The sequence below is a fragment of the Struthio camelus genome, chromosome 1 (assembly GCF_040807025.1).
Source record: "Struthio camelus isolate bStrCam1 chromosome 1, bStrCam1.hap1, whole genome shotgun sequence".
In the NCBI taxonomy this organism is placed as follows: Eukaryota; Metazoa; Chordata; class Aves; order Struthioniformes; family Struthionidae; genus Struthio; species Struthio camelus.
The window spans coordinates 136,407,459-136,429,393 of NC_090942.1; the positions used below are offsets into that span (position 1 = coordinate 136,407,459).

A 21,935-nucleotide genomic window follows, 5' to 3' on the forward strand; every position below is an offset into this window, starting at 1 on the left:
AGGCAATATAGTCAAGTAGGAACAATAATAACAAATATTACTAATTAAAATTAGCATTTTCTCTCAAATCAAGGATTCTGTTGATACTGGTGCTCCTGCTTCTTAGGAGGCTGAAAAGCTGCATATAGCGTACCGGAGATATGTGCATATGTAATCCAAAATAAAGTCTGTTTAGACAACTACAAACACTGAGCTCCTGGTGATTTTTCACCAGTACAACCTACATACAGAATAATACAGTGAACTTTTTAAAATATACCAAAGCTGGCATCCAAATAAGCTTGATGAGGAGTGTGACAGAATGTATAAGAGGGGTCCAAAAGTTTTGTCCAAGTCAACACACGACAGCTGGCTGGCAGCAAGACCTGCCCCCAAACTCGCTGAAGTCAGTAAGAGCCTTTCCACTGTAATTCGCAAGGCCTAGGCCAAATTAGCTGAAGCATAATAAAATGTTGATCTATTACTCCTTGAGTCTTCTATATTTTAAAGAAACTGGATGACAAGTCTTCCACGCTGTAGCCAAAGTCCAGTTTCTTTTGACTAATTAGCAAAGTATCTTCCAGAAGGCAAAGGAGGACTAGTTTCTTGGTAATGTGATGATAGTGACTTACTTAAAATTTCATATGCTCTGATAATCTTATTTATTGAACCTTCCACCCTTGTTCACACAGTACTTTGGGGAGCCGTCCTTCGAAATCTCCCCAAAATAACACAAAGTGGGAAGGAAAAATGAAACAGACAATCCAGATTAAGGAAGTTTATTTAAATTAGGTTCTGAACCATCAGTTCATTTTTTTGAGGACAGACGGAAGTTTCAGTAGTTCTAACAGAATTAATTTAATCAACTCTAGGTCAAATAAGAAAAATAAAAAATTAAAGTTGAAACAACTTATCCAGTATGCTCACCAAGTTCAATAACTGTCAGAAATAGGAACACTGTAAGCTGAAATATCATTCTAGGCTTCGCAAAATGGATCACAGTATCCGGGAAAGTAACTGAGAGCCAAAGTTGGTAAGAGTGCTCTTGCAGGCATAATATCTTAATAATTGTGATACAATACCATATTAATGAATACCTTCAATTGCAAAAGCAACCACAAAATTCCCCAAGGCCACAGTTGCCTAATTCAAATTTTATAAAAGCAATAACAACAAACACAGGCTGAAAATCCCTTGACTTCGCAAATTCTGACAAGATTCCAAAATGCATTAAGGGAGAACTCTGATAATCCACAAGAAGTTGGATAGTGATGGATATTAAAACAGACAATCATCAAGTGACTGAAAACAACAACAAAAATCCATTTGCTTTAATCAGGATACAAGAGGAAAAATGGATATTTTTCTTTCTGTACTGATTGACCTTACAGCTGGAATTAATGCACTTGCAAAATATAAGCTCATTATATAATGGAGCATAGCATAGCCATGGGCTAATTGTAATATTTTCCTGTATATCGAGGCATTGGATATCAGTTTTTGGACTGCTACAGAAGATGCACATTTATTTTTCTTCCCTTTTTCCTCTAACCTTTCAGATTTATTCTAAGGATGAGAACAATTACGGAAAAAAAAAAACCCAAAATATTCAATTTCTGCTAAAAGAAAAAAAAAATAAAACAAACAATGAATCCATTACTATGTAGCCTGTATTTAACATGTAATTCATGGCAAGACTGCGATGTGAGGGCAAAATTGTTCCAAGGAGACTGCTGAACATCCTAAATAGTATTTATGCCAATTAGTAACCAGTTAATATCTGAGCAATCTCAAAGCCTTTTCCACATTCAGAGACCATGAACTTTTGGCTGGCATACGGCTAATCTCGATCACTAACAGCAGACAGCAAATGCTTAAAAATTTTGTTATCGGGACACATAATTTAATTAGCAGGATACTCTGTCAATTCACAAACCAAATTGATTGACATACTGCTTTGAGTCACTCGTAGCACCTGCATACTGCTGGCACTGGAGGACTTATCTAGCACTTTTCCAACTTCCAGGCATACTTAGTATCTCTCTGTTAAATCTGTTTTTTCATGTAGCTGCAAATGGCAAACTTTACGTTCAAATATCAACTACACAAGCAGAAGGCAATTTACCAATAATGCATCGACACTATTCACCTTCAGCTAGAATTGAGTTTTAAAGGCTTTCAATTAAAACATCCCAATGTAAACGAGTCTCTTAATTTAACTGGCTGAAATATTTAGCCTCGACATTTGCTGCAAAACAGCCATTAAAGATATTCTTTGCTAGAGTGCATACAAAAACTTAGTCTCTGTTTTTGTGCCAGGCCACATGACAGTGGGGCAAACTTTCACTTTCCCACCTCACTCAGTGCAATTTGATAAAATATGTGACACCACATTTTCCCTTTCCTCTGTTCACTCCAATTGCAGAACCAAAAAACTGCAGCAGCTAGTTTGCAGATCCTAATTCACATTTTATTAGAATTTTGCCCCCTATCTTATTCTAGAGATACGTCTTTTGCTCATATTTTGTACTTTAACAGAATTATTACTGAGTCATAATTTCATTATAGCTTGTGTCTGCTGAATAATACACATGGTTCAATTAACTTAGCTCTAGGATGACAGCACAGTTATAGCATGCTCTATTATTTCAAGACATTCTGATGTAGGAAAACATGTTATTGTAATTTCCTTTATTTCCAAAGCTGTTGGAAATACAGCTTTTCCTTTTATGTTTTTTCCCTGTTTGCTGCCACTCTCCCAGTCCCCTCTCACACTAACTCCCTTGCCGCTACTGAGGAACAGCACCCTTACGTGAAGCTGGAACATACAGACTGTAAGAACAGACATAGGGAAATTTCAATCACAAAACATACAGTCCTTTGAAGAATTTTTTGCAGAAATGTTTGAAGTAAATTCTGTCTCTGATAATGGGCAAATGCTGGAATATGAAAAGAAATTGAACTATTAAAACAAATAGACATTATTTCTGCGTGCTTTTAAATCTATAAAATTCCCTGCATTCTGACTGCTTTTGCTGCTGTTTAATTAATCAAACATACAGTATCAGTATCACACTTAGGCTACCTTTAAACTTTAACAGTAGTGAACAAACTTCAACATCTCTGACCTGCATAAAATAACACTATTAATCTTCACATTATACAGATTTAGGAGTTTGTCTTCACTTGGCCCTGGACCTTTCTCCACACTCAGTCTACTTAAGAAAATGGTTATTTCTCACCGTGAAATCACAGATTACAACAGACATACATATGCATACTGCACACATAAGTGTTGAATGAGGTTCTGGCCTTTTCCTGATGTCACGTTTCACAAAATCAGAACAATATCATCATGATACTAGACTTCTAACTCTGATTTTTAGCAATATCTGTATTTGTACTGATTGTGTCCTAAAAATATTCGTATTTTCTGCGCTATTGGTAAAAAGAAAAACAATGCCCCCCTTTCCCCCTTAAGCCCTTCAATATTACAGACAAACTCTGTCTAGGGTCAATTTCTTCTTATCTGTTACAGATAATCCACATCCGTGCTGGCTGTCCAGACTTCCTTTATTACCAAATGGAGAGAAAGAGACACATAGAGGGTGCAATTTACCTCATCCTAAGGTAGATGGATCTAAAACAGGTCAAGATAAATGACCTAATAACTGTTCTGTCTGTCCGCTGACCACAAAGGGAGTAAAAATGACAAGTCCAAATGTAGATAGGTACATAGTGGATCTCTAAAGCTAGGTAAGTTGAATAATACCCCAGTATCTATAGTGAATTAAGTATGCTGAGAGGTAAAATATAGTCATATAAAACATACTAAAAGATAACTGGATTTTTGTTTCTGGAACTCATTGTGCAGTTTCAAAAACTTCAGCTCATTAACACTTTCACTGTAAGAGGACCATAGGAATTCTTACTTTCATATTGGATTTAGTTTAAATGGTGGAAATTGTTTTTTTCCAATTTCTTCCTATCCTTTTGGAGCATCCTCTCTTGAATTAATTGCATATATGTGATAATAAATGCTCTGCCTCAGGAAGTCTTTTGTGGGATCTTCAGTGGAATTATTCTAATGAAAAAACAATAAAGTGCAGCCAAAAGGAATACTTAGGGAAACGAACCCAACTCACCAAAGAAATACCAAACTAACAAAGAGGATTTAGACTAAAAGTATTTGACTCCATTTAAAGCAATGATCGGCAATATTCATTTGCAGAACACACTCTCACTAAAGCTATGACAAAAACACAGCTTTCAAGTATGAAATTCATACACTCATATCATGCATACAAATTTACACTTTTATGTTCAGATAGTAATAAGAAATTATTGGCTGAAAGTTTATATCACATCTCTAGTCAGTACTCTGTATCTGAAAGGCCAAGACGTCTTAATCATTTAAAATCTATTCAGTTTGAAAGATGATGATGCATTTAACTGTTATAAAATAATATATACATATATATATATACACACACACACACACACACACACACACATATATATATATATATATATATTTAAAAGAAGTTCTTCATGGCATTAGTCCTTTTTATGATCCTGTTAATATTTTAAATGGCAAAGACCACAGCTACCAGCAGTGGCATTTCCATACCTCATTTTCTTTTTGACTGAACAATGCAAAAATCTTTTCTCCTCCAAATGTACTTAATTTTAAATTAGCCTTTTTATTATGATAATAAACATGTCCTGAAAATACATATTCTTTATGAAATGAAAATAAAATTCTAAACATTGTCCTGTCTGAATTGAAAGGAAAAAGGGAATTATTTTTCAGTTCCATCTGTTGGTTACACGCTTTCATCAGTCTGGAGATAACTCTTATTTCCTAGAGTAATCCATCACAGTGACATTTTATCCTGGAGTGAAACATGAAAGCTTTAATGAAACCATTACATGGTTTTCAGTACATTGCAGACCTAATAAAAATAAAGGCCCAGCTGGACCTCCTGTACTACACTTCTTTATGTGCAAGGGTTTGATCTCAAGAAGAAATCTAACACAACTGCCACTTTATTTACATGAGCAAATTTTGATGGTCAAGTGTTTCATTGAATAGAAATGACCTTACGAATTTTCTTATAGTTTCACGATGGATGAAACTTGAGAACTAAAGATTTTTTCCTACTCCCTTTTTCGGAAATATATTGCACTGAAAGCTTAACAAAAAGTCTAATTAAAACTGGACAGTTTCTTAAATATGCTCGGAAAAGTGCATGAGAACCCTAAGGCATCCTGTGTCATGCAGCAGGCTGTCCCTTCTTCCCCATTGCTCAAAGATTTATTTGAGGCTACGTTTTTGCATCATAAATTCTGCACTGATTATTTCTTAACTTTGAAAAGTTCTACTAACAGCTTTAATTTCAATTGAGCCTATGAGAACAAGCTGCAGAGAAATCATTTCAGAAACAATTTTTCAAAGCATACAAGAATAAATCCATATGCTGCTTAGATGAAGCACAATAAAGCATCACTGAGATAATCTGTAGTTAAAATGATGGTGTATGACTTATGATTAAGCTTCATTACCTGCAGAGCAAGGGGCTTCCATCTCATATTTTTCAGTAAAGCTGGTGCTGAGGTAAGCATGCTCTGAGGTCGCTTTTTCAAAGTTAAGATAACACCACTCGGATCCTCTCGTAGTGCATTCACCAAATTTTTCAACTGCCACCCCACCTGGTAACCAGTAAAATCATTACAATAAAATTGAGGTACAGTATTCAATATGTAATGTTCCCTGTTTAAATAAAATTAGTAAAATAACATAATAGGAGTGTAAATATATTTTAAAGGAGATAACTCTAGAAATGTCAAAAATAAATTACTGCATGAAAATCACGGCAACTAAAATAATTACTATAATGCATTAAGATGGATATGCATCATTTCAGGTTTTAGAATTAATAAACTACTGTTACTCCACTGTAAATGCATATTTACATCTCAAAATGTTTTTAAAATAAGCTCTGGTACATAAACTTTAGACACCAGAAAGTTAAAAAGCTCTAGCTTCTGCTCGCTACTGTTTAATTCAAAACTGAGCATTTTATACTCCATGGTTACTATAAAGTCTACTAACTACACGTAGTCTTACTACTTCCGCTCTGAAAATCCTAGCAGCCGATGCAAGCACAAACAAGTTCAAGAAAAACTTCTACTCTTTGCAGTACTAAAAAATAAAATCTGAATCACAAGTCGGTTTTTTAATAGTGCTCCTTTCACGATGACTTCAGAAACAGATACAGTAAATTAATGACAGAAATGTAGTTTAGCCACTACTTGAGTACTAGCCCAAATCAAATTTTTCCTAATTGAATTAAAACATTTTGAAATATTCTGAAATTGAGAACTTGATTAATGTGGAAAGCACCAAGCTTCTATTTCAAAACACGGGATAGAGCTTTCTGAATCATTTGTGCTCTATTTTTGGAAAAACTTACTTCAAATATTAAAATGGTACAACTCATGAGAACAATTGTCAATGTAAATAATGCTTGATTTCAAGTATCTAACTTGAAACACTTCAAAAGACCCTAAATAGTTTTGCTTTTCAGACTATTCAATCCATGTACTTTCAAGTTTGGCACCTACACAGGATCGTACATTATTTGAAAGTCTTGGACTACATACTTAGATAGTGATTGTTTAAGTAAATTTGACAGCTTTTCTTCCCCTCTCTCTGTTCCTCTCTTTCCCTCTCTCTTTCCTATATTAACATGCATGTTTTCCTGACATTTAAAGCATCACCATTACAAACTGTTTTCATAATTTTTACAAGAATGATGTTAAAAAGCAAACTGTCAATTGAATTGTGAAATTCTTACTGACAGTACTTCTAGAACTGTGAAATGGTTACATCCTCTTAAAAAGGAAATTTTATATCACGTCAATATTTTTGGAAAAATCAAATAGGCAATGTGAACAAACAGAATGCAATGTTCCTTATCAGTAGTCCAATATAATATGAAACAACTACAATTTTGTTACTTATTTTTAAGCAAGGTACTCATAAGTAGCTTGTTGCTACTTATTTTTTACCTCATTCCCTATTAGTTCAAAAATCATTCTGTTTGTTCAATATCACATATTTTAAGAACTGATACTCCTGGACATATGTACCACTTAAAGTAAACAATAATGCTTACGTCAATAACCCTGAATCACAGACAGGGTTCAAACTTCACTGTTCTTCCTCAGTTACTGTGCACCTAGCTGCCTTTTCTCACCATGGCAATTGAACAAAATGCTAACTTCTCACCTTCATTATATCCAGGATGCAATCCTACGGTAATATTGTTGTAAATAAAAAAATAGGATGTTGACAACATGTCCCATTACGGAATATTTTCCTGCTTTCAAAGACTTCTGAGCATGGCTGGAATGCTTTTCAGTCCAATGCATCAGACATACTGCTATTATCCTTTGAATACAATTAAACATGCACACACACAACCTCAGCTCAAAACCCACACCCTACTGAAGTCTCCATTCTATTTTAACAATATCTATAGGAAGTCTCTGCAAGTCCAAGCTTTATGTCTTACCATTATGGTTTTATAAAAAATACCTTGCTATTTACAATACTGTTGTGTACCTCAGAGAGCCTGTGATCCCTGCTTAGAAACAGCGTATTAGTCATAGTTCCACCCTGTTATCTCGAGCTCGTATACGGTTTCATTTGCTCTGTACTACCTGAAAGAAGGAATTAAAATCCTACAGTTCATGTAAGACCTCTCTGTATGCAAGCTACTGTACACTTTAATTCCCTAATGTAGCAACAGAAGACAGACTTCTGTAGGGAAATCCTCTCTGCTGCAGAAAGCAACACAAAGAGCCTTGAGGAGGCCATGATGTGATCCAAGTTAACAGAGTTATGCTGTTAAGAGTCTTCCCACTTAAGCTGGTGGGGCACTGCATGGCAAAGCTGTGCTTTAAGGCCATCTGCTCCCCACAGAAATAGCCAGATATAAAAAAAATGCTTCATCCTTTTCCCTTATGCTAGCAGCTTTTAAATGATTTTAAATGCACTTTCCAACTTTGCAGAGACAAACTGCATCATGTATTTGAACTATGCCTTACTTTGTAGTAAACGGAAGGTTATCTAGTCATGAGGGTTAGGGGGATTAAAGAAAAATTACTCCAAAACACTAGATCTTATGTATTTAATTTAGAAGATTATAAATAGAAATTACTTTACTTAATTTTTCACAGGAAAATTCTGAGTTTACTATACATTTCAAATGAAGTCCATCCTCTGCTTTTACTTGGTTCCCTGATAGGAGTTATCTGGCTGGTTCAGCCAGTCCTTGGATTGCTTTTTGTCTTTTGATCAAAAGCTCCTAAATGGACCTGAGAGGAATAAGTCACACAAGAGGTTGTCAATAAATTGATGACGTCCGGGAAGGAGGCATACTTTCCAGTTCTCACTGAAATTCCCACTAACATAGTTTAGATTCCATCAATATTCATATCAATATGCATGAAACAGAATTGATTGTATTTGTAGAGGCCAGGCTGGAATGCAGAAAAGGCAGTCAAGGTATCTGGAACTGAAAACTGTTTTCCAGAAATCCACTTTAGAGATATGTCATCTAGACTTTCTTCAAAGTACAATTTGAATTTATTCTCTCTAACCTCTCCTCAAGATCTTCCCTTTTCTCATTACCATCACAGTCATCAGTTCTCAGCTTCTAATCCTCAAGGTTTTGGGCAGAGCTTTTAAACTTCCTACCATATCTTTTATTTGATTTTTGCTTTCTTTGGCAGTCAGATAATGATTGAAGAACAGATCAGGCAAGTTGCAAGGTGGCTTATACTAAACCTCATCTCTGCTTAACATAACCAAATACATTTTATTGTCCAAATCAATTATTTTTCCTGGCTGTGCTGCTGTGCTAGACTGGTTTGAGACCAGTAAGCTCTGCCCAAATTCTGAGCCAAATTCTCTGCCTTTTTGCTGTACATAAATGAGGCTGAACTGATCCTGCTACTTACGGTTTTTACAAGTGGCATTTATTCACAAGAGATACCAGAGAACCTGCATGCAGGTATGTGCAACTGGGTTAACTCAGACTAAGTGTACTAGATCATTACGCTTCCTTCACACTGGTAATCAGATCAGAAATCTGTGCGAGTTATGGTAAGCAGTTTGATAACTCTGTGCTTCAGTTCTTCTATCTAGGGCATGGATACCTCCACCTCCCCAAAGCCTTTCTAAAAGTCTCTGCTTGCCTTAAATAAAAGATAACACTCCAGCTCTTCCAGAAAAATCACTAGAGGAATAAACGAGAAGCAATCAAAAAAGTCCATTTTTCTCCAGAGTCCAGTATGAAAATGAAAATTATAAAGAAATAAAGAAAGCTCTTAAGAAATAAAAATCTGTGCTACAAAAAATGCTCTTTTGCCAGTGTTCTTCATATACCTTTTTCTTTTTTTTTTTATAAATTCTTTCTCACACCTCCTGTGATGAGCTCTGTGCCACTTCCCTCTGAATATTCACTTCTGTAAAATATGCCATTGATTCTTGCATGACATTCATCTCATCCAGCTTCGCTGATCTACAAAGTAGGTGCCCGGTCTAGTTTACTCCTCTAGAATTTCTCTTTGGCTCAGGGTAAACGCTAGTACAGCAGTTCAGAGGGTGATCCATCCCAACCCAACCTAGAAGCTGCCCATGTACTGCAAAAAGGAACACTAATAACAAAGTTCCATTACTGGTTTGAAAAACCAACATCTTTACTTAAATCTTGGTATAAAGTTCATGGGTTATGTTTAGTTTGCAGAAAATTGCACTAAAACAACCCAAGCAATTAAATTTTAGATCAGTGTATTACTTGATAAGGCCACGTGCCCATTTTTAAGTACTAAGCAAGCTCCCGCTGTTTACTTTTATATAGATTTACATTGTTAAACCAAGTATCACCAACAAACTTTAGTCAGGAGAGGTTTCTTTAGCAGCAGTCTGACCCCAACGTTTGCTTTTGCTCCATAGTCCCTATATTACACCTGACTCCCAGTACAGCTCATTAACAAGAGCAGCAAGGGCTGATGGCAAGACAAGGGGGCACCACCCTGCTGGGGGTCAGGGTAACTCCCTGCATTGGGGTAGAGGCAACAGGGCCCCGGGAGGAAAGGGTGCCCACGACATCAGGCCATCTCTGAATTTCTCATCTCATCCCACAACAATGTTCCAAGAGGCTGTGATGGGGCTAGGAAGTCTCGCCAGCATGCTCAGCGTGGCTCAAAGCCACCAGGTTCCTCCAGCAGAGCCAGTCGGGGCCAGCCAGGCACGCAGCCATGGCCAACATATCCACAGTCAGGGCCAACAGGTCTGAGGCCGGGGCCAATGGGAAAAGTAGATGCCCCTGAGCAAAGACATTGAAGATATATTTCAAAAGACATGAGTCAATGCAACCCCAGCTTCTCTTTGTCTTGCAGCGAGCACATCTGGATCATCATATTATGATGGGTCACAATATATCATATATCTGAAAAGGCCTTAATATTTTAAAGTTCTATTCCAAGTTGCCAACAGTGTTAACATTTTAAATATTAAAAAGCTGCTCTTCATTCAATGACCTTTTTACCAGACGTATCCACTTCTCCCTTCATGACAATCTGGGAAAACTTGTAGCAATCCTCCCCTTTTCTGCCTTTCTCAAGGACGGACAGAAGAAGGCCTCACCATTTATTGAATCTTCACTCTCCCTACATACTACGGGGAAAGGAAACCATAGCACAAGGGCAGAGAACTACAGACTTTCTTAACCTGTTCTCCCCTTCCTTGGAAAAATGGCTTACTGGATTGATTTCCTGCTCTTTTGGAGTGCTAGCATATAGAGCCTCTCCCTAACCTACATAAAACGTACATTATCTTCTGGTCAGTAACTTACCACCCCTTTATCCTTCACTAACCAAGAGCAAGCCGCACAACACAGCCACACCTATGATAATATTCACAAACTCCTGTGACCACTCATGATTTCTGGGAGTACTGCTGCATGTTATAAGCCACAAAAGAGTTTTGTAAAATATTAACATGAAGTCTCCTCAAATGCAATTGGAAGGACTCAGACCAAGTATTTTTAGGATGTTACTAGATACAGCACTTCAGTCTGAAAAATCCAGCGCATGTATCCCAATGAAACTACAGAAACAGTTGCATCATTTAAAAGCAATGTGCAAGTCTAATACTTGTCTAGAGAGTAGAATTATAGTCAAATGATAAACAGAACACAGTCCATGATTTTACAGGAGCATTTCAGTCCAAAGGGTCACCAGAGTCCTGCAAAAGCTAATGAGAGCTCTCTGCTTCCATGAAGAGAAAATTGTTCCTCCCTGCCTCCCAGTTATGGTAATTCTTTCCTGAGTTGCAGCTTTGTAAAAGGGGAAAGTGGTAGTGTCTTTACACTTTTGAAGGAAAAGTAATATTTTCCTGCTAAATATAAACTGCAGAGGTGTCTCCTATTTTCTTGCTAAGCAAATATGCAAAATGCAAAATCCACTCGAGTGTTTAATTTTAAAAAGTTACTGGAACAGAGAGATAATCAAAATTCCTACTCTCTTCAGTGTTGCTTGTTATAAGCAGAATGCAGCCAGAGCTTTTTGAGTTATCAACCATTTTCTTCAATCTTTTACTCAGTTTTAAACTAACAAAAGTATAATTTCTAGGATGAAAGTATATTTACATTAAGAAATGGATGTTTTTAACAACTTACATATCTATCACTCATCTTGCATTTTATAAATAAAAATTAATAACATAGGAAAAAACAAAACTACACATGAAATTACTGTCCATCAAACCTAATATGCTGTTAAGCAAGTCAGAATATAGTCAGAAACTATCTGGCATCATGCTGTTAAACTAATAGGTTGATTTCCATGAAGCTACCAGAAGCGAAGATAGTCAGCTGGCATCCTTATGAAACAAATGCGTTAGTAGTATTTCCTTCGCCTCTCCCAGCTGTAGATGCCTGAAAATGCTAGAAAATAATCCATATATCTTCTGCCTCCAGAAAGCATTATTGAGTGAGGAAATCACAAAAGGATGGTTACAACATGGACAACCACAGAGATGAAAGCTGTATCTGTATGCGGTAAGAGAAGCAACGTCAGGAGAGTAGCAGAAGAGTAGCAGAAGCTTTTCAGGGATTTATCCAGCACACTGAAGAAAACTGCATCTTTCACTCCAGAAAATCCTGATGGTACATTAAAACTTCTACTTATCATTAAACTTTGAAATAAGTCTTTTTTATTTATTTCTATTAAGGTAAAATAAAGGTCAAAATTAAGAGAATTTCCCAAAAATAAAAGGAGTTACGAGCAGAACTGAGAGATGAATCCAGAGCTGCCTCTGACTAACCTGCTCCAATCACATTTCTGCATCATACAACGTATCTACTCCAGAACATAGCTTCTGACTGAGTTTATTATCCTATTCTCTTTAGATATTTGTGCGACTTCACTGTAATTCAACAAACTTCACAAATATTAATAGCATGACTATAGAGCACCCCAGCAATGTAGACAAGCATCTGTTTTACTCGTGAGGGAACGGAAACTTGAATTATCCAGAAACACGTAGTCAGTTCCATATTAAAGCTTGGACACGTTTTCTTTAATAATAATGCCTATCTTTCAGTTTTCACTTGCACAGTCAATCCTGAGTTCAAAGCCACTTTAATGTTTTGCTTTTGAGTATTTCTAACACCCTTGAACAAATCAACTATAACTTTCCCGTGTGTTGGAATGGGAATAGCAAAGATTTCAACTTCAGGGGTTTGAACATACCCTATTTCACAGAGGCAGGTACCGTTCCTAGGTAGGGACAAAGGGGTTCATTTCCCTACTACAGGGCATGACTCTAAGAAACGGGGCAGATTTCAATTTGCTCAGTTTAGGTGTACCTCTCTGAAACGTGAAGCAGCCTCCCTCATCGGGGTGCCTGCTCTTCCCCACAGTGACATGTTGCCTCCAGGGTGATGGATGTCAGGTGTCTATCCCTTTGACCATGGGTACAGACAACCAGAACCGGCAGCTTCAGAGAACTTTCATTCAGTCTTCCCTCGGCTTGGGCAACATGGATTCTTGGTGTTTCTTCGCCTCAGATGGGCTAAATTCAGTCTCTCAAACCCTAGAAGAGTGTCTCAAGCATCAAGACATGCATAACTTCAGGTTAAAGGCCTCCTCCTTAGATGAACCACTGAGCAGAGGAGAATATAAGCATAAGAAGCCCAGTTATTCAGCAGGCAAGAAAACGTCAGGTCACTCCATTGAGAGCTGGGAAACGAGGCTGCTGGTCCCAGTTCCCAGCAACCACTCTTGTGTGATATCAAAATGATACAAGCTATATAGATGCTGCTGGGGAGGGGAGGTCTGAAACCCTGAAGCCCCCTGCTCCTTCCTCAGCGACGGTGCAGACCTACAACCTATATGAACAGAGGTGCTGCCACCAGAGCCCTCACTAGGCCTTGCTTTTCAGGCTTCCCGGGGGAACGTGGGCAGCGCCCAGGTGTCTAAATCCACTTCAGCAGGGCTCCCAGCCAGGAACAAATCTCCACTGCCTAAAAAGAGACACCTGAGCATCCTGTGTGGCCAAAGGCAAAAGCACTACAGAAACTTTTAGGCTAAGCAGGGAAGTGCTGATGAACGTCTGAACAGGCGCAGTTGGGGGTGTGACCTGAAGGCTCAGGTCGGATTTAGGCAGACCGGATCACACCTGAAGGCTCAGGTCGGATTTAGGCACACACTCCAGGTTTTCACATATGAAGCTGCAGTGTGGACAAGTGCTGCCTCAGCCCTCAGGGTGGCAAGGAGCAGTCAGGTCCTCTGCGTTTAATGTGGTGTCAGGAACGTGCTCCTTGGGGGTTACCCAGCAGTATTAACACGCCTCACCCAAGCTCGCCTTATCATAACTCATTTATGTTCCCATAAGCTAACATCTCATGATGTAAATCTGTTGCATGTGTGGGTGTACTGAATATTCACTGAAAATTCTCAAAACTGTCATTCTGGAATTAAGATTAAAAAAAATGTATATATACAGACATGCACACACACGAACACACACATACGCAAATAATTTTGATTCACATTAAATTTATATTATTACAACTTTAAGCAATTTTTTAGAATTATTCCAGTGAGTCATTAATTCCAGCAGTCTTTGACCACCTCTTTTTAATGCACAAATAAAATCCCTGAGATTCCCCAGGAGTCCTACAGCCAAACTGCGCCGCTATCCTTGAAAAAGATGTTTCTTGAGACTGAATACTGAATTCATATAGTGAAAATACATTAAAATGTGTAAAAAGAAATTGAAAAAAAATCTGTAAAGGTCACTAATAACAAAGCAAACTGAAAAAAAACCACTTTAGTTGAGCTGAAAACTTATGTAGCTTCATTTAGCTGAAGGAAGGACAAGGATTTAGAAGAAAGTGTCATAACAAGGCAGTAATTATTTTTTTTCTCTTCATTGCTATTAAAACAGTCAGCCACAGACTATACACCGTATTCAAGCCACTGAAGTGTTCCAAGCCAGTACTGAAGGCTTTTTTTTTTTTTAATTTCGTATGTCGGGAGTGTATCAATTGAAATCGGGCATAGATTTCCCTGCTTTAATTTTCCCTCCCCCATGACACAGCATTAACTTGACTTTCTTATAATTTTAATCTACTTTACCTAAACTATCACCATCTTACTCTTCCTCATAATTACCTCCCAAATTCATCAGAATGACATAACGAATTATATAGCAGAAGATCAGGACTGAACCTGAAGAACATCTGTGTAGTTTATACAGCTGTTATCTGCACAAAGCACAGAGGTATTCAAAACTATTCACTGCTAAGTCATATGTGGTCCAGGCTGTGCACAATAGTAGTATTAGAAAATTAATATGTACTGTTTTGAGGACATCTCTCCTTATCCTTCACCTGCTTTTGTAAAATGTATTTTAATTTTCAGCAATCACAGTTAAAAGGAAGTTAAATTAGCAACAGAATAATCCATTCCTTCCTCTCCAAATACATATATACTTGAACTTACGCTAACAATAAACCTTTTAATCGATTCTTATGGGACAAAAAGAATTACGTAATCTGTACTTTGTTCTCTATGCATGAATGTACTTAACCATAGAAAACTCAGATTTTACCTATGTTTGCTACCTGGGTATAAAACATCTGCTCTAATAATTTATTTCACACATCAGAGACTAAGACATTTTGAAAAAATTCTATTAACTACAGAACTTATTGCCTTATTGTCATTATTGAGAAAATACAGTTAACATGGTAAATTAAATTGCCTGCAAATTGAAACTGTAGAAATGTTAATGAACAGCAGCAACTATGAGAGCAAGAAAATACTTTATATCAGAAATATGTGCATAAAGGCAATAAAGTTTTTGGCAGCATATTATCTTCCAATATTTTTGCTGGAAATATTGATGCAATTTACCATACTTCTTGGAGGACTTTTTTTTTTTTGTTATAGAAATGCTATTACTTTCATACAGAAAAAAAAGAAAAACATAAAATAATTGCAGAAAATAAATTAATTAAAAAGCATACTTATCCAGCATGTTCTGTGCAGAAAGATGAATTTAATAACTAGGATACAAGAGGCACTCCTTGGAATACTGCAGCCATTCCTAGTAGAGGTACCTTTAGGATTATGATCAAGTATAGCTTGTACAAAAATACTCAACTTAGCTATAGACTCAATAGCTTGACCATCATCGATGGGGAAGCTATGAAAGCCTACCGAAACCACCTAGAGATAAAAAAAAAAAAAAAAAGCAACTGATATGGCAGCTTAGTTCTTAGTACAATTAAACTGCTTCTAATAAGAGACACTAGCACCTTCAAAGTCAGTTCAGGTGCATATTCCCAAATTGCAGCCAGTGCCAGATAGAGCAGTCTGTGCCATTAACTACAAGAGAACATTTTTTTCCAAAGAAAAGTAATGGAAGAACCCAATAGTCAGCTAACCAGTTACTCATATATGTTCCTCATATATGTTCCATGAGTAAATTACCAGAGCTCTAGGATAACATAGCTATCCTTTCTGGAGTACAGCCAGGACAGAAAGAAATCTGTGCTTGTGACTCAGCTGTGGGATACAGCAGATGGCTACAGGTGATCAAGACTGCACCCTAATCTGGAAGTGGATACTTCTAGGAATACAACTTACTGGCACTGAGCCAAAGTCCTCATCATATAATGAATGAGAGGACAGGCATCTCCTGTTGCATAAATATCTTCTCTTACTTCCTCCAAAGATCTCCTCTAGTAATACTGAGTAATCTAAGCCTCTAAGAGCTTGAAGGTTATGCAGCTACATCAGTAGGATACTGTGGAGGCTTAACATGCCCAGCATATGCTCTTCAAACGCTGTGGTGCACAATATCTCTGCAGCAGAGGGTACAGATCAGGTACTCCAGAGCACAGATCAAATAGCACACTGAAAGTGGGCTGTCAGTGCCCAAGTCACAGGACCAAGCCTGCTATTCATGAAATCTGAGGCGGTAAGGAACAGCTTCTAAAACCACTTGTGACTTATGACTGACTCTGCACTTGTTCCCCTTCCATTCCAGGACAAAGTCAACCAGGTTTAATGTTTTCAGCTAAGCTAAGCAGTTTGACTTTAAAGTAAGCTAGAAGCAGTCACAGAGTTAAGCTCTGTTATCATCTAGGAGACAGAAAGCTGCTGGAAGGCATTAAAGTGGAACTTCTGATGCAACTTAACCAGCTCCACTGGTTAGAGATACAGGTGTGTAGCTAACCATGAAAGTTTCATGTGGAATGAACAGAGGGAAACTATCTGAAGCTCGGCAGAGACTGGAAGCAGTGTGGGCTGGCCAAGCTTGCGCCGCTCTGTCTAACGCAAATGCAACACTGAAGCGTTTGTTTGCCAATTTGCCGAGCCTGGGTTAGAACTGCCAGTGGATGCCCACGCTGACGCAGCACCCTATTTTACTTACTTCAATCTAGGTAAAATAATGGTCAAACAAAGTGGGGTATACGTCTCAAATATCAGCTCTGAACAAGCCTCAGGGACAAAATGAAAAACAGATTCAGCAGACAACAACCGAAAACAAACGTGGAGCAGTTCTCTTCCTGAAGCAGATACTTTGTCCATGGAGCTGCAGACAATCAGCTGTATTAATTTTATTTAATTGTATTTAATTATTTTTCTAAATATTTAGTTCATTTGAAAAAGTATTTGTTGAAAACTGAAACAAAAACCATCTACATGTACACATGTGCACACTTCCCTGACTTCTTAAAAGACCATCACTCCTACCGCCTCTTTAGAGTACATGAGCATCCTTTCTCCCTGGAAAGTATTTCTTGGAAAGCACAACACAATTCATCTGCATTTGTCAAATTTGTCGATTTGTTTCTCTTTTTCATTTATACTTATGTAAAAACATTTGCATTCAACATAGGGAAACAAAAGATCATCTTCCCTCACACATCTCATCTCTGCAATATCACACTTCCCTGACATATGGGACATAAATACAACATATGTGTGTGTGTGTGTGTTTGCCCATCTATGTAAAAAGAAATTTATGTAAAAATAAACCATAAATAACATTACATAATTTCAATACATATTCTATGTTAAAGACAAAGTGAATTGCAAATCTGCAGAAAGATAATTTCCTCTTGAGAGGATCACAACAATTTAGTTCCTTTATCCGTATCATGTAATACTTAGGGAGACTGTAAAAAAAGAATAAAGGATTGAACTGAAACTTTGAGAGGGCATTAGGAGGAGAGACTAGAATTGCCATAATCAAAGTGTGGTCCTCATACTCGGAAAATGTTTTACTACAGAGAGTTAAGGACAGAACCCTGCAGAGAACTAGGTTACCGCCACAGAGACTTCTATTAACATTTCTGAATAGGCCTAGAAATCTTTTAGCTTTAAACCCCGCTCACCCTTAAAATGAAATATTCTCATCAACACTCAACAAACTTATAAAATAGAGGAAGCCCAAAGAATTTTGGAAAGGATTAAAGTCATGATTTGGGAGATATTACCCCATCTCATCTTCCATAAAAGCACACATACGACAGCAATAGAAGGAAGCTGAACTCGAGGCCTACTTCATTTGAACTTTTATGATCTTGCTGCATTGTTTTTGCATGCATTTTCTGTCAGCTGGAATGTGTCACCTCCCCACAAAGACTGTGACGTTTGTGGAAGCACTGAACTCTTCTCATAGTGAATCCAAACACCAGTTCCTTTCTTTTTCTATGCAAAGATTAAGTTAGGTAAGGTCCAGAAAGGCATCATAACCTTCCTAAGTGTTTAAGCTCGCAGAAAATCAACGTATAATCTTGTAAATAAATCATGCTTCTCTCAGGAGAACGTCAGCAAAATCTCCTCAAAGTTTTTTGTATGGTTATTAACTTCTGCTGACTCCGCCTGGCTCATAAGAGCCTAAAGGAGTGTCCATAGTGGGAGACAGGCCATATAAGAAGGTTAAAAGGAAGAGTATCTTGAGGCAAAATATACTCTTGAATGTATGGGAAGCAACTTGAGCACTGAAGTACGGTGCAAATTATGAATCACCTGAACACCTTTTTTAATGTTTGCATTGGAAATATTTTAGACAGAAAAGCTTTAGAGGAGATTAAGGATGGAAGTTATATGGAAAGCTAAGGGAAGTCAGGGCCTAAATCCTTTGAACTTTAATGGAGGAGTCATGCCTCTCCATTCCTGAGACATCTAAAAAAATCCTAAGCCGTAAGGCAAAACATCGACAGAAGACTCACATAGCTATCTAATCTCAATAAACCACAATTTAAAAGGGACAGTTTTCTGAACATTAGCTATAAACTGACTTCAGGCATAATCTTATTATTTTTTTATTTAAAAAATTCAGAAGGTATTTACATTCCAGAGGTCCTGCCAGATACAAGTGGGTTACATCCTGTTGCACATGGTTCCTATCAATGGAGCAAAAGATCAAGGCAATCACTTGAAATTCTTTGATTTCACTGCCAAATGAAATATCAAGAAGATTAAGCATTGCTACAAGCAGAGGATGTCAACAGTGAATAAAAAAAAAGATTTGATATCCAATTTTAAGATATGTATAATAAAAATCAATACAAGTCACTTAACTATTCTCCTACTTTGTCATGCTGCTGCTTCTTTCAAAATCACCAGGTCGCTTTGAAAAAGCAGACTTTCACAATTAAAATGTGATTCTTGCTAGCTAAAAAGTTGAATTTTTAAAATAATTTTATGGAGTTTCTCTTTCTCATGTTTATATATATTCTTAGAAATATATAGTACCTAAACCCAGAGGCCAATTGTCTTAGATTATATTGTTGATACAACAAAGCAAGAGCAAATATAAATGTATGTTTTATTCTATTGCTATGCATATCCTCTATACCAAATGTTGCTGTTGAAAAGTAAAATCAAGTTAATCTTAGCTCCCTATATTCCCTTTTCCTAGAAGTACAACCTATACAGCACAAAATTCATAGCTTCTTATCTGTAAAAGTGAAAAATCCAAATCTTAGATTTAAAATTCTATTCAACTATGTAAGAAAGTTCACATTTTAAGGCTTATCACAACGTTTTTTGTATTGTTAGGAGTAAGAATCTGATATTTTTGTCAGATAAATGCAGTGGAAATGTGGCAAGAAAACTAGAATAATACTTTGCCGACGGAAACTTTTACAGTTAGCAAGGCAACTTCACCACACAGCTACTTTCAAAATTTATAGGAAAAACTAGCTAGCATAAAGACTGGAAGCTTACTGAGGTGCTTCTTCAGATTTGCACACATTTTGATACTCAAAATAGTAGTATTTTTAAAACTTTCCTTATTGCATTGATGTCATAAGCACTCATCTTGGGAAAGAATATAGAAATGAGTCATCAACTGTATACGTAAGTAATCATGTGATACAATAATATTTATCAAGAATCATACAGGGAAAAAAGGCTTAGAATTCACCCTGTTCTGGTTAGATTTATCAATTTGAGTTTCCTAGCTAAAAAAATAGCTTCTCATCTGTTCAGTTCCATACTTGTACAGTATATTTGATATCAAACTTAGCTGGAGGGTGCAATGAAATATCATACTAATTTGTGCAGAGGAGATGACATGATGTACAGTGGCCTAAAGCTGCAAGTGGAACCCTATGGGGAATGAAGAAACACACTTTTAAGAAATGATTGCTGTATTAATAATGGAAATCTAGGATCATTTTCTGTCAGCTAAATTGCTTGCAAGGATACATGTAATTAATTCCATATATTGACTTTCACTACTCTTAAGAAAGCTTATACTTTAGAAAAAGATTAGTTGCTTTTTATATTGAAAGTCTGCTCCTTTCAATTACTAAGCCCTCTTAGAAAGAAAGGTTTATTTTGATTTTTACAGTTCATCAGCCCTAAATATAATCACCAGGAACTAACATGGAACTCTCGACACTGAGAGCAATTTGCATGGTTTTATTTGCCTATCATACACAGAAGATTTGTTCCATCTTCACCTTTCAAGTTTAAAAATGTGTATTTAAGTTAAGCTAGATACCCAGGGTATATATGTAGGAACTGTAAGTGCTTTTGTTTTCGAAAAACGTGCTCTACCTATTCCAGTAGGTTTAGAAAGTAGTAAGTTTTCTAGCTTCCAGCAAGTAATGTTGATCTTAAGCCTACAAGGACACAATAGTTCCACCTCCCTGAATCCTGTCTCCCTAAACCCCCTATTACACAAAAACAAATCTTTATTAATAGAGCATAGGTAAGCAGAAAACACCCTAACATAACTCAAGCCTCAGTTATTTAGCCTAACTTGATAATACCTCCAGTGATACTCAGACGATCAGAGTTAAGCCTGCATATTTTAAGAATTAAGAATTTAAGAAGTGCTTTTAGAAAAGAAAAAGGAAAATTTAGCTGTTAGAATAAATAATGATTTATAAAAACACAGTTTTCTATACATTTCTTTTCTACACATGCTGGTGTGCCATGACACCTCTATCTCCAATTGACACAGAACATAGTTATACATACCACAGTTTGGTGGTTAACTTGAATCACTTCATCTCCAGCATGGATTTTCTTGCACCGATCTGCAGGTGACTGAATTTAAAATAAAAGAGATGATAAAGAATACAGTTCTTACTGGTCATCATCTCTCTTCAGCAGTATGATTGCTAAGATATGTCAGCTTAGATTGATAATTACATTCTATTGTGAAATAAAGAAAAAAAGAAATATTTAATAAATTAATTCATTGTTGTTGCAGAAAATCTGCACTACTGTGCATAGACAATCAAGTGTTAAGAAAGGTATGAATATTTATTTTATTGAAGAGTAAATCAGTCTTAAAGACTTCCTTTAATTTAATTCTGCAAAAAGTCTGCTTTAGCCTGACTGACATGTCTTAAGCCTTGGAAGTCAACCTTTGGCTGCATGTTGATTCCATGAGGACTAATTGGCAACTGCTTCAAAAATAAATTTCACAACATTTTCTTTTTAGTCTAAATGCTTCGGTATGTTCCAGAGAACGTCAGCAAATCATTGTTCTTCACCATCTATACAAGGAGAGAGGAGTACGTACCAGTGAGGAAGGTCATAAAGTTATATTATAACTTCATGTCTGGATTATTATTAGGATGAAATAAATCCAGCCACGACCAAAATCCTACAAAGAGCATACTTTCAAAATGCAAAGGAGTTTTGTTCTTTGGTTTTGCCTCAGAAAAATAGAAAAACACCCCACAACAAAACTGCAAAACCAGTTTCTCCTCTTCTGCTATTTATACTTTACAGTAGGTCAACTATTTTCTGAGAGACCCTCCCCCGTACATTTTTAGAGGAAAGTAACTTCACTAAGCTTTTCACAGAGCGACAATTCTTTGACTTTTCTCACT

At 36.8% G+C, this 21,935-nt stretch overlaps 1 protein-coding gene across 7 annotated transcripts in view; it reads right to left on the minus strand.

Moving 5' to 3' along the window:
• Window positions 1-21,935, minus strand: part of CNKSR2 (connector enhancer of kinase suppressor of Ras 2) — a 225,655-nt gene that overhangs the window by 98,295 nt on the left and 105,425 nt on the right. For 5 of the 7 annotated variants that reach the window (XM_068918098.1, XM_068918152.1, XM_068918128.1 and 2 more), the window contains exons 8-9: window positions 21,073-21,141; window positions 5,545-5,691 (exon numbers count right to left, since the gene is read on the minus strand). The exons of 1 other annotated variant lie outside the window; for it this stretch is intronic. In XM_068918098.1, the coding sequence (XP_068774199.1) occupies window positions 5,545-5,691; window positions 21,073-21,141 (216 nt within the window). The remainder of the gene's footprint in view (window positions 1-5,544; window positions 5,692-21,072; window positions 21,142-21,935) is intronic. One more of the 7 variants, XM_068918107.1, reaches the window with a different exon arrangement.